Source organism: Amblyomma maculatum, chromosome 2 (assembly GCF_055883805.1).
Source record: "Amblyomma maculatum isolate TAMU_Amacu chromosome 2, ASM5588380v1, whole genome shotgun sequence".
NCBI classification, from domain to species: domain Eukaryota; kingdom Metazoa; phylum Arthropoda; class Arachnida; order Ixodida; family Ixodidae; genus Amblyomma; species Amblyomma maculatum.
The window spans coordinates 130,006,697-130,023,547 of record NC_139345.1 but is presented as its reverse complement, the minus strand read 5'-3'; the positions used below and the strand labels follow the sequence as shown (position 1 = coordinate 130,023,547).

Here is a 16,851-nt window from a genome sequence, read left to right as displayed (position 1 = left end):
AGGGCTCCGTTCCTGCTGCAGCACTTGTTGCTTGCAGCCACCTTCCTTAACTTATCATGGCAATTTAAATTCGGGTCAGTCAACGTCGTAGAAAACTGCTCATAGTACACCTCAAATCATAGAAATGTGTGTCCATCTAGCCTGCACCTACAGAGGGGAAAGCCTAGTCTTCCAACTGTAACTACAAATGAACACCTAACAAACCTGCTCATCAAGAAATCGAGCCAGCCAACCCAGAACTCTTTAGCATAGCTAAGCTTGTGTACGCCGCAATAAAAGAAAAAGGAAAAAGCAACCAGTTGCAGTCCTACAAAACAAAATTTTAAATCTTTATGCACTGACACAATACAACCATCTATCTAAAAATACAACTGCAGATTATCATAGCATGCTTGATGTACACCAAATCTCAAATGGCTTAGAATGGGTGGTTGTATATGCTGGGTGGTAACTAGACTTCTCAACAGAAAAAGAACGGCTTTAATCATTCCACAGCCACAATGCACAAACCAAATGTCACCACATTCAGTTCCCATAAGGTCATTTCAGACAAACCGTACACAATTTTTTTTCCCTATTTTTCCGACTGTAAAACGCAGCTTGGCTTTGTAACGGTCACATGACTTGCGAAGGCCCTTCCAATCACCGGATAAACGTTAACATGTATGTTAGCTTGCAGCCTGCAAACTAAGGATTAACTGAAAAATACGATGGCCATAATAATCACTATGTCAGTAGCAATCAATATGTTTACATTCACCCCATGCTCCCCATAGCTACACAGTGCATAAATTGGACGCAATCTCTCATAGAGCAACTGGGAATTGGCCACAGTTGTAGTTTTACAGTCCACACACAATGTGCACTTTCATCCACAGAAAAAATCCAAAGCAAACGCTCATGCTAACTGGACACTTTTTATTCTTGCCAACAACCACAGGACTGACCAGAAACGATTTCTTGCCGGGAAAGAGGAAGCACTGCACATGTCTGTTGAGGTAGAAAGACCAGGAAGCTCGACGGCAGGCGTCTTTTGGAACAGGCACAGAGTTGAACAGTTTCTCCGTGTCTTTTCCACACGTTCTAGGTATATCGAGTAAACTCCAAAACATTCCACAGATTGCCATTTACACAGGAGACAAAACAATGGTCACTGTTGAAGCTAGCAGAAACGCAAATGGTAACCAGAGGAGCTGCGGAGGAACCTAATTACCTCACGGCTGATGAAAAAAAATAAACAGAACTCGCGCGTAAAAGCCGCAGTCTCGACTTGTGAACATGAGCGACAAATCACCCCCCTCAACACCAGATTGCGTGCCTCCACTACAAATGATTTTTTTTTTTCCATCTTGCAGCTCTAAACGCTTTATCAATCACTCTAGCAACGTGTCAAATCTTCACATACGGTTGCAGTGCTGGCGACTAGCCTTTAAAAGCTTTGCTTTTTTTTTTCTTCAATGCCACTCGATGATCGTCTGGCGAGAGAAACTTGCCCCGGCTTGGGACGCTGTTGCCGAAGCACATAAACTTGCTGCACCACATCACACTGTGCTGATATACCTTACAGTATTCAACAGTCAAACGACTAACTGCACACAGTCCTTTCTAGACTATGTCTTTTACACTAACCAGACTAGCACTCTTATCTTATTAAGAAAAAGCATGAAGTAAACTGAACTCTGCTGTCATGAACAAAAAAAAGAAATGAGAGAAAAAAAAAAATAAAAGAAAAGAAAGAGAGAAAAAGGGGCACCGGTGACTCTGAGATACTTGTCATGTGAGGTGAATCACACCTATGGAACTTGTTCAAACACAAGCCGCCCTTTTACGCAGTCAGTGGCATGCTGGGATAGCTTTGTACCTCCCACATAGCCAACTTTTACCAAGCACATGCTTCCTACGAGACCTGCCACGTGACCTTGAACACTTGCGTTATCTTGAGTGTCAGCGGTGCTAAGAAAAATGCTCTGTGAGCCGATTGAAGGCACCCCAAAAGGGTGCTGTGCAAAAGCAGGGCAGGAAAGATGACAGGAATGCATCCTTCAGTGTACAACTCTCGAAACTCACGATTACCATTTTTTCTTTTTAAAGAGCTATGCACAGCACAGAGAGCGCAGTAACGTCCTTGAGTTATGTGCAGCTGCTGAATGAAAACCACAAGTTAGCAAGAAGCACATTTAGCAAACACTAGTATTTACAGCACCTTTGGATCACTGTTTGGCCGATAATTTCCTATTTATCCCACAGCCATTAAATATAATTAGAGAAGTCAATGAATAAAACAACCATTGCTTACCACATTGAACAATAACTTACAAACAAAACAAAAAAAGCAAAATAAATGTGAACTGGATTTAACTGCCAACTTTTCCATATAGCACACAAAATGCTGCGCAAGCTGCTGCCTGTGAATACAACTTAAATGAAGTTTTCTCTCTTTATTTTGCACGTACATTTTCATTTCTCGAATGGTTCCCGATCTCAGGATGTGAACTATTATCATGTGCATGATTCTTTCAATATAGAATCTCAAGCCTCCATGTTGCCCCCTCTTCTTCTCTTACCTCACAGTGTGCTGTTGAAACTCCTCAAAGATGGCAACAACTCCAACCAGTTACTCTCTCTAAGCTGTCACTCAACTGTTCCAGCACAATAATTAGTAAATCTGGGCATGGCATGCGGCTACCGTCAATACAGAAGTCACAACTTATACACTCGCTTTAGAAATCACTATTCCCTTTCATCACATGAAACTCACTATTACTGAAGCTTAACCACATCAAAGAGAGGTCACCACAGAACAAAAGGAGGAACAAGAAGCTACTTCCAAGTGGCATGCCGTTTCCCACAACTCATAAATTAAGTTTGCATAAACAAACAAGCAGCAACACCTTTCTCTCATTTGTGTATATCAGTCCACAGATGATAATCAACCTTTGAAAGCAATGACTTCCCGCGCTGCCGCTTCTTCTGCTTCATTTTTTAGGAAGTCCCTGTCAGGGGGACAGAGAGAGAGTAGTCCAGGGGAATCCAAGAACAGTCAGAAAAGAAAGGAAAAGGAGGAGAAAAAAAATAACGGTTCCCCCAGCACAAAACACTGAAGAAGGCAACGGGCTCGGTGCGCCGCCACCCTTGAGATCATGGTTGGTCGTGTTGAAGGGAGATGCGCTCCCCCAAGGACACACTAGCAGGAGCTGTACCAACCGGCAGAACTAGCCTCTGAGCTGCTGCTGGCACCAGAAGTGCTGGCGCCTGCCGAATGTCCGTCAGAAGTTTCTGAAGATGGAGATGACACCGCTGAGGAAGCGGCAGCCAAGCTATCGTCAATGGGCTGCTCCTGTTCCACAAAAAGTCCGCCCGAGCCACGGAGCATGGTTTGCGTGCCCGTCGTCTGCGTCTGTGGCAGCGCTGTCTGCGAAGCAGTCGACAGCACCTGCAACGTGGGGTTACGTTTCGAAGTGTACGGTCACCTGAACGTACTTCACAGACGTGATTGCATCTTCCTAACACTGCCAGAAAGGAGCCGCCTTAGGCCTGAATTGTCTGTCACGTGAGAGTCGAGAAGGTGTCAGTGAAGAAGATGTGCGTACACCGGGAAGTGGCACATGCATTGCGTCGTGCCACCAAATGCAGAACCTGCAATTGTTGGCTGATTCTGCAGCGCGCATACGCCCTAAAGAAGCACCTAGGTATATAGCGTCCTGTGCATGGGTATTCGAAACCCGCAGAATCACTTCGTACGCAACCTCAGTGTTTACGACCAAATAAAGCGTTTAGTACACTAGAACAGTTTCGCGCAGCGCTGCTCATGGCCACATCGTCGGCATGAGCCAGCACGAAGCTCGGGAGACATGAGTGCGCCCCCTCACACAGTCTCGAAGGTGCCGCTGTGTGAAGGTGTAGGTGCACCAATCCTTGAAGATCAAGCAATAAACTGTATTCTTCTGCAGCGAGTACTACTTCTACTTGAACAGAAAAAAGGCAGCAGCAATATGTTGGTGGGGTCATGTTCCTTTGGCAAGATCATGTGCTCAAGAAAATTGCGGTCATCTTTACAGCAAAGACTGTATACACCCACATCAAAACACTTACCTTACCTCATATATAACTGGCCTTTCACAACGCAAAGGTGTGAAAACGCGCAATTTTGGTTTAGTTCGGTTTGTGGGGTTTAACGTCCCAAAGCGACTAAGGCTATATGGAGACATCGTAGTGGAGGACTCTGGAAATTTTGATCAGCTGGGGTTCTTTAAGGTGCAATTTTTAAATTAAATGCTTGGTATAAACATAAAATATTGCCTGTCGTTCTGGTTGGAGACCAAAATTAACACTCAAGTAGGGATGTTGTTCTCATGCACAAACATATTTATTTAGAAGATGGCGCAACTTTGGCCACAGTGACCTCAGCACTGTTTAGAGCTCGCTCTGCTCTTTGCTGTTCCTGTAATCGTCACTACATGCATTGTTTGCAGGAATAAGCTGATCGAAGATTTCTTGATAAGTCAATTCAGGTGGCAGAGTGCCACAAGCAAGTTCCCCTCAGCAGTGACAAAATGCTGAAATGTAATAACATGCAGAAGCACCCGTCGACGCGGTGACAATGCTAACACACTTCTGAACGTTCTTCATTGCACGTTTGGAGTGAACGTCGTCATTTAGCACTTCAATCTTCTGTCTTGAGTTCAATACCATCAACACAGCGTCAAATACAACGCTAAACTCCTTGGCAATGTCTTTTTCTACACCTGCTCTCGACCGTTCTAAAGGTCTTAGTGCAACGAAGTCAATAAACTCGTGGAATGCAGTGCGTGCGCATAGGTTCGTTAAAGTGGTGGCACTGTCAGAGACGTGAGGCATTATGATTCGATCATGTGCCAGTCTCAACCTACTGCCGTCTCACACGCAGAAGGAATCACATGGTCAGTTGTCACCATGACAGCGGTTTTTAGCATCGTTAGCTTCAAACGGCGTTTACTACTACAGTCGAGTCCACTTATAACGATACCGGTTTTAACAATATATCGGTTACAAAAATGAAAAGTTGCTGCACCGCCCACTTTTATATGTTTTCTAAAGTAAAATAACCCGCTTACTTCAATGCCCCCATGCTGCATTATCGGTTATATACCAGCAAGTCTAGCTCCTGAGTGCTCGTGCCAAAACGCAGCGGAATACGAAATAATTGCAAAAAAGAAAAAAAAAAAAAAAGAAAAAAAAAACTGAAAAGAAAAGAAAAAAAAAGAAAAAAAAAAGAAAGAAAGAAATTCCAGCTTCTGCAGCCTCCCCGCTGATACAGTAGAACCTGTTTTCTGGCCCTTCTCCGCATTGCCAGCCTCGTGCACCTTTCTCCCGCCGCCCTTCCACCCCTCCTCACACAAATGGGCTGCGCCCATAGCACTACGCCGCGCCATCCTCTGAAACACGAATGGACTTTGCCAACGCGCCGACAGCGCTGATTTGTGCCCCTCATTCTGCGCAGTTCTACTATGAGGGATGTGGTTGTTTGTGCAAGTTGATTGCGTCGAAGTCGTTCCTGACCAAGTGGTTTCTCTGTCTCATTTGAATCGCCGCCGAAACGGAAGGTGGCTGATCGGCGCGCCGATTATCGGACGACATTGCCGGTGAAAAGAAAGCGCACGGCTATCAATTTGGAGACGAACTGCAGCATCGTGAAGGACTACAAAGAGGGTAAGAAAGTGTGTGACATGGTCAAGAAGTACGCACTATCGAAACCAACGGTGTCGACGATCCTTCGCTCCGCTGAGAAGTTCGACAAAGAAAAGTCCTCGCTTGACAGTGGGCGCAAACGCGTTCGACAAGGTGCCTATAAAGAGGTGGAGGAGGCCCTCTATGAGTGGCTCCTTGGCGTCCGTGACCAGAACTTGCCTATCACTGGGCCAATTCTGGCCACAAAGGCGAAGCAGTTGGCCCTGCTAGTGCAAGCCAGTGAGATGTATGTGGTCAGATGCTTGGGGCGATTTCACCCCAGGGACTTGCATGCCCCAATAATCTCTGCTTTTAAATAAAAGTTTTGTCTCTCTATCTTCTCACCCCAGCGTTACTTTGGGATTTCTGAAGCTGAGAGGCGGCCGCGGAAACCTTCTCGTATTTTTTACAAGGCTTCTTTCGGGGCCACCAAAATGATGCCTCGCCGGAGCTCCCATACCACTTGCCGTCCGTGACCACTCTTTGCAGTTATGCTTTTTCGTGCAAACCGTTTATACCAATTATCAGTTATAGCAATGAAATTTTCGTGGCACTTGAATATTGTATTGTTATAAGTGGACTCGACTGTAGTCAAATCTCGATATAATGAAGTCCTACTTGCAGCCCCCCCCCCTCTTGCAGCAGCCACAAGAAACATATCACAATGTGACTGCGAAGAGCACATGCAAAACATGGGAATGAGCTAAGCAAAAAAAGAGAGGGGAAAGGGGGGGGGGGGGGCTGTTATGGTGTAAATATGGTATATGAAGCTCTAAATGATTATCAGCCTAAATGCACAGTTTTGGTCTTGTTATTATTCACTACTACAGCACCCGGCTTCCACTAAGAACAGGCACTATTTAGCGATAACCGCTTGACATATTGAGTCTAATAATTCATATCGACAATGTACATGCTCCTATGCGGTGTACGATGGTTTTCCAGGCCTGAAATATCGCAAAAGTTCTTAAAAAGTTAGGCGGGCTTAAAAGCATGGTTCAATGAATGGTCGAGCAAAAGTGGTGCAACGTTCCGGTTGAACAAGTCGTTTAACAAGCTTTTGAATGCAGTCAGCCTTCAGCCTCGCAGCCCACTCTTCCGGCTCCGCTGTGGTATCGCCCATCTCACATCCACATCCTCATCTTCTCTGCGCAGCGGGACTAAGAGGTCGACCTTTGCAATGCGCAGAGCTTTCACTCTAAGATGCCGTTCGTCTGCTTTCAACGCTGGCTCGCCACACATGCTGGCAGCATTGCAAGCAGACAAAGCTGCAACTGGCAAATGCTGTGCGCACATGCTCTTAATCTTATCAGTCTTGTCAACGTGGTCCTTTGTGGGATCTTGAATGACACTGTGGTCAATGCTGCCGATTTTACCAAGAACAAAAATACACAAAAAAAGAAAAGAAGAAGGAGGAGAAACAAATTGGAGAGGTATATGGCATGGACCCACTTGCTGTACGTTGGACAGTAGAACCTCGGAGATACGAATCTGACGGGGTCGCAAAAAATTTCGTATCATCCGAACATTCCTATCATCAAAACGAGCCACACAGATCTGTTTATCTGTTTGCAGCCGAGAAGGTTTGTTACAGTCAAGCGGTCATAGCTTGCCACTTTGCTGCACACATAACGTGACAGGTGATCGCGATGATGGCTACATGTCTCCGCGGACTTCTCGCGGTGCTGAAGATGGCGACGTGCCAGCCATGCGGCGTCGCAGACTGCTCGCGATGGGTACAGTGAGATTTGTGGTCATGATGTCTATGATGAGCGGTCCATGCGCGCCCGTTACGTGCGCTGCCAACTACTACTCACGGCCGCGAGCCGCTGAAAACATCTAGCACCGTGGAAAACGATCACGATGCCGGCAATGTGCAGGCCGCCCACCTCCGTGTACTTCTCATGGTGCGTACAGCACGACAGGAGATGGCAACATGCGGGCCGCACAGCGTTGCAAACTGCTGCAGTTGTGATGTCTACGATTTGTAGGCCACGCTGAAAACTTTTCGCTGTGCGAGCCAGACGGACAATCTCACCGTCGGCGAGGTACTGGCCATGTGTCACCACAAACTGCTCGTACATAACGCGCGGCTGGCGATCCCGGAATCAATTATGCGCGGGCAGTGCGTAGTGCTCAAGGCTGTGGTCGCAGTTTGCATGCTCGTATCATATCTAGTGGTGCGGGAGAGTATTCAGAACATAATATTGCATATTGTACACAATGCACTCTGCTGGGGAATTTCGCAAATGCGTATCAACCGGATTCATATCACAGAGATTTTACTGTAGAAGGTACAATGCAGCAGCCAACATGCATTTTTACCTGGATGGTGGTGTTCCTGGCTGTCCTGTCCACCTGGTCGGTGAGCATCACAAAGGGGCTGGTGGCGTCCCGTGTCGGACCTGAGCGGGATGTCGGTCGGCCACCGCCATCCTCCTTGGAGATAGGCTTGCTGCGCGAACAAAGGCGCAACAAAGGAGACCAGTGATTGCATCCATTTCAAGGCCTCGAGTTGTTACAGAAAACCTTGCAGCCAGCAGTCACAGCAGTGCCCAGAATTTTAGGAACTTGCCTAAAAATGCCTAAACAGAGTTTTTTACACTTGCCTGCCTTTTCCCATTTTTTCTTTTTAGGAAATACATCCCATTTCACCAGACTTGTTGCCCATAAACGCCTAAATCAAGCACTGTGATCCTTGGTGCCTGTTGTTTTCTTGTTTTGCAACATCTGTCAAAGTACGATGAAATGTATACGCCGACGCAAGCACAAAGGCATAAGTCATGCCAAACCTTTTTTTTTTTTCCAAAGTGTTGGTGTAAGTGCTTCGTCGCCTCAGCGCACACAAGACTCGCTCATTCACACACTCACTTCTCGCTCGTCGCTCGGTTGACTCTCGGCCGCCTACCCCTTGTAGTTCATCTTCCTACCCTCCCCTCGTCAGACGCTCAGCCGCTTACCCCTCCGTGGTGCAATGCCAGTTCTTCGTAATTGGCTACGAGAATGCAAGAAACTGGTTTGAGCGACCTTTCATAACATTTGCATCATCAAGCGCTTTCTCTATTTCATTTCGTGTTCACATGCTGAAAGAAAAGGCATTGACAGGCGCTTGTTGCAGGCAGTGCATTTTGCAGTCTGAAGATTTTTTTTTTTTCCACGGACGGAACTGTTATTCTCTGCTAAGCATGCAAAACTTCTGTACACAGATAAAAAACCAAGCAAATAATTAAAAAAAGGGGTATTGCAAGCCCTACTAGCAGAGACTTTCAACGATCACTCGACAGCAAATGAACTGCAATTTGCCAAGGAGTTGTCAAACATTTTTGGGGGCAGATATCAGACTGCGGAAACTAAAAAGTTTATGTTTGAAGAGGCGAGCACGGAAAGAGACCTGGCATGCATATGTGCCTATTTCTCAACATTGAAAGGAATAATTACAAATTTGGAAATGGCCAGACTCTAAACAGGTGAATAATTGAAAATAGTTCAAGCAGTACAAGCGGCACTTTGGAGACTGGAAGGAAAGGGCGCTACTGTTTTTACGAATATGGAAAAACTGGTATGAAAGAAAACAGAGGCCTTTAAACTATTTTTTAAATCAGAGATCTCCCAAGCATAGGGGCTCAGGCCACATCACCGGAAGGCCTGAGCCCCTATGAACTGTCGTGCTTTAGGTTTGCTCCACTGACTTCATGTGACGAAGAAAGAAGGTTTTCAAAGTATGCTATATGCTCACCGAAAACAGAAGGAATTTCAAGTTTGGCATTTTGAGAATGTGCTTTAGTGTGCTGTGCTTCAAGGATTGCATACGATGCATGCTTAGCTGACCAGTCATTGACTGTTCTACTCTGCCAACTGCATGAATAGGTCGAATTCATCTTTTTTCTTTTTTACCGATACAATTAAACCTCTATGTGACAAACTTCCATGTAGCGAAGTTTTCAGTTTTCCAATGGCACCCCCAAAGTAACAGGACAAAGAAAAAAAAAAACACAACCGGCGAGCAGGGTGCATCCACTGTTACCATGCGGTTGCTCGCAAGCTCTCGCGCGTCGTTGGTAGGGAGAACAGCGGAAGGTGTTGGCGATCCGAGGCACAGTTGGTTCAGTGGCGACCAAAGAACATGAAAGAAAGAAAGAAGACCAAAGAACCAAAGACAAAGGCACCTCCTGGCCGGCGGCAGCGCGAACGCACGCGCTTTCCCTTATACTCTGACTCCGCACCTCCTTACCGCGGTCACTCATAGACGCGTTGTGCTAACTGCGGCGGAGGCTGCTGCCACAGTTGCGCCATGCCCTCAGCGTAATCGCAAGGCGTTGCACAGTTTTTATAACTTAGAGTAATTCGGATTTACTGTAAACACTTTCAAGGTGGTTTCCATTAGATTCAATTCTTAATCTGGTTTTTGTTCTGCATTGTCCTTTTGAGTCGTCACGCAAAAACTGCATATAATGAAAACTTACATGTAATGAAAAATCTCGGATTTTTTACAATTTCGTTATAACAAAGTTTAACTTCAGCACTTCTGTTAGTAAGCAGAAAGTAAGTATTAAACTAGATGTGTCGGTAATAAATAAAGAGCATTAATTAAAATGCCTACTTTTTGTTCATAGCATTGATTTCAACATTATTTAGAGCCTACATGTTTGCCTGTTTCGGAGTTTCTTAATGCCTAAATTTGCAGGCCCCAGTCATTAAAAACAGCCTCGATGCCATATTTACTCGTGTATAACCTGCATCAAATTAAAAAAAAAAAATGCGTTTAAAAAGTGGGGGGTGTGAGTTATCAGCAAATTTTTTCTCCAGGAAGGTGGGGGGGAGGGGGGGGTAGACCATCCCCATTGTCATCAACGCTTGTCAAGCCAATAAGGAGCCAACAAAAGGCGCAGCCAAATCCACATTCATGTCATAGTCTAAGGAGCCAACAAAAGGCGCAGCCAAATCCACATTCATGTCACAGTCTGTTTATTCTCCACGCCATTGGTCTCATTTTGTTAAGCCAGCGGTTGTTGGGCTTTTTTTCAGGTGCTGTTTCAACACCCAGTCAGCCCAGTTTGCACTGTTGGCCTGCTGTGCTTTGGCACCATGAGTGCGCCTCGGCCGACGACTTTTAAGCCTTCACACCAACGGGATGTGTGCGAAGGCGTAATATTCCACCTTTCTGCCAGTGGATCGTGGACACGTGGAAAATGATACCGGCCGACTTGGTGCGTAAGAGGTTCAAAAAATGTGCCATCAGTAACAGCTTGGATGGCCCCGAATACGTCTACCTATGTCTATAAGAGTGGCGATGACTGAGAATCGAATACCCAGTGACGTTGTGGCGGTCGGTTGAATAAATGTTCTGAAAATGAAATGGTCATCGAGTCTGCAGTTGTATCTTGCTAGTGCTCTTTTTTTTTTTTTTTTTTCATATAAACGTATGGGTTATACACGGATTTTTGTTTTTCGTTGAGTTCAAAGTTAGGGGTGCAGGTTATGGCAGGGGTGGGTTTCACATGAGTAAATAAGGTATGTGCACACATGGAGAAGTGGGCACAAGTGTCAAGCTGGTTGCAGAGTTTACAACGCACACAAGAAGTATAGCCCATCCTGGGAACAAAGAACAAAGAAAATGCAGCTGGGAACAAAGAAGACAGATAGAAAAGAGATGAAGAGGAGGAGCCCAGAAACAGCAGCTGTACAGTAGTCAGCATGGATGTACAGCAAGACTCTTTCTTTCTTTTACGAGAGGGGAAGTTGCTGTGGAGGACAATCAGTTGCAATTTAAAAATTCAAAATGGTGTGCCCTAGGTTGTTGGAATAGTAAAGAATGTAAAAAGGTGTCTGACGCTTGGCAAGGAGACTTCTTATAGCCCCGGTGTTGAGAGATAGCCCATTCCATTCATCCTGCCATGCACTGACATTAACCATCACTTGAATGCGGCCGTGACATCATAATTTGTAACTGAATGTATTCACCATGACAGCATTTTTAGAAAGGAAAAAATTCCAGGGGTGCAGTTAAGTCTGCTTAAATACATTAATGCAAAAACAAAGACCGTTATGCTGTAGTGTTTTGTGTCAACCTCGCCAGGCTGTGCCACGCGTCTGTCTAATGGGAGATTTATCATCTTTTTATTTTTTTTTTTAAATTTTACATGCGCAGATTTCGAAATGCTTTTGTTGCCTCCCATAAACTATACTCTCGAACCGTTTATAAAAATTTCAGTTCATTTTTTAATCTCTATTCTTATTTCTTCTTTTCTTTTCTTCCTACTGCCGCTGTTGTCTTTCCTCTCAGCACCCTCCAGTGCTAGACAAGAAGAATTACGGACTCTTTTTTCAGGAAGCTTGCGTAGAGTAGTGGTCTGCATGCACGGAAAAATGGTGGTTTGATTCCTGGCGATGACACAATATTTTTTCTTATTAATGATTGACCGTTTGTACAGATCCATTCTGCCAACACACTCTGACAACAGGCTCTGTCCACGCCAAGCACGAGACAAGAAATGCTTTCCCATTAGAGGCGCTTGAAGGGGAGAGCACATCAGAGACTTTTCATTAGCGCTATCGCGAGATACGTCAGTATGCATGAGCAGGTCACCTCGAGGGCGACAGATGGCGCCACGTTCCTGTCAAATTCAGGCGGATTCCGCATGGTAGCAGTAGACGGCTGCGGTAAGCGGCAACGGTAAACTAAAAGTCTCTATTAAGCCACAGGTATAGAAGTGCTCACTTACAGGGGTCGGCAGATGCAGAGGGAGCCCCGGTTGGTGCCATAGATGAGCCCCTCCCCAGGGCGGGGAAGCCAGCGCACAGAGTTGAGGCTGATGGGTGGTTGGCCAATGATGCCGCCTGGCTGGCTCAGGTTGCCCACCTGTTGCAGCTGGCCCCCTCCGCTCGTCTGCATGAGAAGAAAGGAGTCTCACACAGAGGGCAAAGGAGCTGGCAGTCCCAAACACAACTGATAGCAGTTTCAACAGCCCTGTTAGCTCACTGCCTCAAACAATGTGGTATGTAATACCGTATATACTCGTGTAAGGCCTTTAACAGGCATTTAACAACAAAAGCAGTAGTGCAATGACCAACAACAATATAATGTTACTTCTAAGCAAGATGGATGGCGGTACTTACAGATGAAGAAGTGTCTGTGTCAGGTGGAGTCAGCTTGAATATCTGAGCCACAACCTGCAGAATTTGAAATAGTAGATGAGATCAACAGTGCGTGGAAAGAACAACACTTCCGAGGTGACTCCGCATAGCTCGTAATGCACACTGCACAAATTAAGTGACAGGCGTATTGACTAAGTAAGTTTTTATAAAATCACCATACTAGTTGAATATATAATCTGCGAATTCTTCAATCAGTGCATGGAACCCGGCTTTATGTCAACCAATGCTCGAAACCGTGAGCAGTGGACACGACGACGATTGTGCGCAGATGAAAATAATGTACCGAAAACTAATATAAATCTCACCCGCCAGACAGTAATTAGACATTTTTTATCACACAGTAGCGTTCATTTCAGTTTTACCTCTCAAGGCTTAATTAGGGCACAGGAATTTACACCTCATTGACGAAAGTTTTATTGGGCCGCGGTCATCGCTACATCCAAGGCATTAAAAACACTGTGGCGACATCTAGTGACAAACACTAAAAGTGAATCATAGGCCATGCGAAAGGAGGAGTGGTTTTTACTGACGTGCGCAGAGAACAGAGTGCAAAATACAGTTGAACCCGGATATATCGAACTCGAAGGGGATCGTGAAATAGTTCGATATATTGTGAGCCCTCCACGGATCTTCTTTCATTTGTGCATACCATGATCTTCTTCCTCCTGTACATACCATCATCATCGTCCCGCCTTGGGTTTTTTTTCTTCATCAGATTAAACGCTGACACGGCATACCTTGCCTTGCCTTCACGACCTTGCCGTCTGAACCTGGCCTTCTTTCACAAGTGGTGGAGGTGAAATTCGATCCCCTTGCTTCCTTGTGCCCTGCCTCTCACTGGAGCTACGTTCTGGTCGGCGTTTAACAACTAACATCGTCATGTCAACCGAGAGCAGTCCCGACCCGGCCGTACCCTCTACCTCGGCTACACCGCCGCCTCCGATGGTGCCCACACGACAACACGACCCGCCGCTGTTCGCTGGTCGTCGCGACGAAGACGTAGATGACTGCCTCCGATGGTGCCCACACGACAACACGACCCGCCGCTGTTCGCTGGTCGTCGCGACGAAGACGTAGATGACTGGCTTGACACTTATGAACGCTGCAGTGCCTACAACCGGTGGGATGATGCTTTGAAATTTCTGAACGCATCTTTCTATCTTATTGAGGTCGCCAGAAATTGGTTTATTAACCGCGAGCTCCACACCCCAAACTGGCCCACCTTCAAGCAGCAGTTCCGACAGTACTTCACCGACCCAGCTGTTCGGACGGAGATCGCAAGGAACAAGCTCGCTAGCCGCCGTCAAGGTCCCGATGAGTCCTATGCATCATACATAGAGGCCGTGCTGGCACTCTTTCGGCGTATCAGTCCCACTATGCCGGAATCTGAACGTGTACACTATGAATCAATTCAATGGCTTATAACACCCTAGTTGCCCAGAATCCATCAAGTGTTGATTCCATTATAACGACCTGCCAACGCCTCGACCAGCTACAGTCCTCCCGATTGCAGCCCGGCTTCACTACTGCCCCGACCTCTACTGACCTCGATCTACAAGCCATGATTCGAGCGATAATCCGCGAGGAGCTCCAAGCCCTCAGCCCTTTCTGCTGGCACGGGTGCGATCATTCGTCTCCTCCTTCTAACGACGCCGGCCTCCGCCACATCATTAAAGAAGAGTTGGCCACTATCAACCACCCTGTCACATCTGATTCTCCTGCACCTCGCCCAGCACCGACCTATGCTCACGTCGCTGCATCCCCTCCTCCATTTGTTCCCCCACCCCAAGCACCACCCTATAACCACATCAACGCCATGACGACGGCTCAACCTACGGCACCCTATTACGCACCTTGGCGCCCCTCTCGCCCAGTGTGCTATTATTGTGGAATTCGATGACATATAGTAGCTCGCTTTTATCGCCGATGTATTTAGAACGAGCGACGTAGTTATGACGCCTTCGAAAGTGACATACCTGCATATAATCAGCGACGACCAATTCCCAGCCAACCTCGTCAATTCTCTCCCCCGCCGGTATCCTCGTCTGAACCAAGTGGGGCTCATGTATCCCGACGCCGGTCCCCTTCCCCATACCGCCGCTCTGTTTAGCCACTTCGACCAGCAACAACTGTTCCTGTCCGTAATTCGAAAAACTAAGCGATGCAGTTTCCGGAGGTGAAACTGCACTTTGCGAACTTACAAAAAGTCCTCCTCATCGACCGTATAATATGATTTCCATTTTAGCTGACGGATTACCGGTTGAAGCTTTGATTGACACATGGGTTGCACTTTCTGTTATTCATGCTGATTTGTGCCACCGTTTGCGGAAAGTAACGACACCATATGATGGACCTGAACTTCGTGGAGCAAATGGCGTCCCTCTGCACCCTTCAGCAAAGTGTACAGTTCGAGTTGTTATAGACGGCGTCCGCCACCATGTGCAGTTTGCTGTGCTTTCACCATGTGCGCATTTGATAATTTTTGGGTGGGATTTTTTGTCAACCACTTCAGCGTTACCGTAAAAACCCGCGTATAGTACGAACCCGCGTATAGTACGAGGTGCAATATGAGGTAGCGAAAATGGGAAAAAAAAGTTTTCACCCGCAAATAATACGAGGGAAGAAGGCCTTTATTTTCACAGCATCTCGTTTTCACTCGTCGTCCGTTTCAGTGTCAGAAGACAGTGAAACGTCTGACAGTTTGTCGGACAGCTCTTCCCACAAGAACTCGTCCTCTGTGCCGTCCAGTGCATTAGAAATTGCACACTTTTTAAATGCCCGAACGATGAGCTCCTCAGGGATGGTAGCCCATGCGTCCGCGATCCACTTGCAGAGGCCTGCTGGAGAAGCCCTCTTCAGTCGCCCCGATGGAGTCACTTCGGGGTCTCCCGACCTCATCCACTCAGCGTAGCAGCGTTTCACGGCGTCTTTAAAAGGCTTGTTTATGCATACGTCGAGCGGTTGCAATTGCGATGTCATCCCTCCTGGGATGACGACGAGCTCGGTGCGAGATTCGCGTAGCAGTCTCTTGACAGAGTCTGCTAGGTGGCAGCGGAAGGCGTCCAACACAAGGATTGACGGTAAACCGAGCAGTGCTCCAGGCCGCCGACACCATACGGACTTTATCCAATCCAGGACTAAAGTCTCGTCCATCCAACCTTTGTCCTGGCATCGGATGACAACATTCTTGGGAATCTGCTCACCTTTTGGCAAAGTTTTCCGCTTGAACACTACGTAGGGTGGTAGCTTGCGGCCATCCGCAGTGCACGCCAACATTACGGTCACCCGTGTTTTTTCGTTTCCGCTCGTACGAACACAAACTTGCCTGCTGCCTTTTTCATGCACTGTGAGTGCAGAGGGCATGTCTAGGTACACCGGAGTCTGATCGGCGTTGCCGATCTGGCCCAGCGGAAAGTTCACATTTTTTCGCAGCGATATAACGTGCCGCTGAAACGCCACAAGCTGCTCCTCATAGCTTGCGGGTAGCTTCTGGGATATTGACGTCCTTCGACGCAACGAAAACCCAGCGCGGTGCATATACCGAGACACCCAGTGCCTACTGGCTTTGAAATCGCTCCGTGGGATGTTTTTTTCCGCTGCGATCTCTCTTGCCTTTGCTTGGAGCAACTCGATGTTCACAGGCAGATGTCGTCCACGCTGTTCCTGTACGAAGGAGGTCAGGCCTTGCTCAATCTCCGGATATGCTCCGTTTTTTGGCCCCCGGAAACTTCGTCTTAGGCCAGAGCACGCAAAGAGGGCCTCTTTCTGTTTTCTCCATCCACGAATGCTGCCCTCGGTGACGCCGAACTGTCGCCCTGCCGCAGAATTTCCGATGGTCTCAGCTGCTACTATCACTTTTCTTTTGAAAGCAGCTGAATATTGCTTCCGTGGACCCGACATTGTCACTGACATGCGCGCTTCACCTAGTAGCCTAGTCGATGTCCAAAACGGCGACAATGGCGACGCATCAAGTGTTCTAGAACACTGTAA

At 46.9% G+C, this 16,851-nt stretch overlaps 1 protein-coding gene across 4 annotated transcripts in view; it reads right to left on the bottom strand.

Moving 5' to 3' along the window:
• Positions 1–299: 299 nt before the first annotated feature.
• The window catches only part of LOC146199868 (activating molecule in BECN1-regulated autophagy protein 1-like), an 83,764-nt gene continuing 67,212 nt past the window's right edge, over positions 300–16,851 (bottom strand). For all 4 annotated transcript variants that reach the window (XM_084595273.1, XM_084595272.1, XM_084595274.1 and 1 more), the window contains exons 16-19: positions 12,823–12,876; positions 12,429–12,592; positions 8,032–8,161; positions 300–3,433 (exon numbers count right to left, since the gene is read on the bottom strand). In XM_084595273.1, coding sequence (XP_084451399.1) covers positions 3,185–3,433; positions 8,032–8,161; positions 12,429–12,592; positions 12,823–12,876 — 597 coding nt within the window. In that variant the 3' untranslated portion in view covers positions 300–3,184. The remainder of the gene's footprint in view (positions 3,434–8,031; positions 8,162–12,428; positions 12,593–12,822; positions 12,877–16,851) is intronic.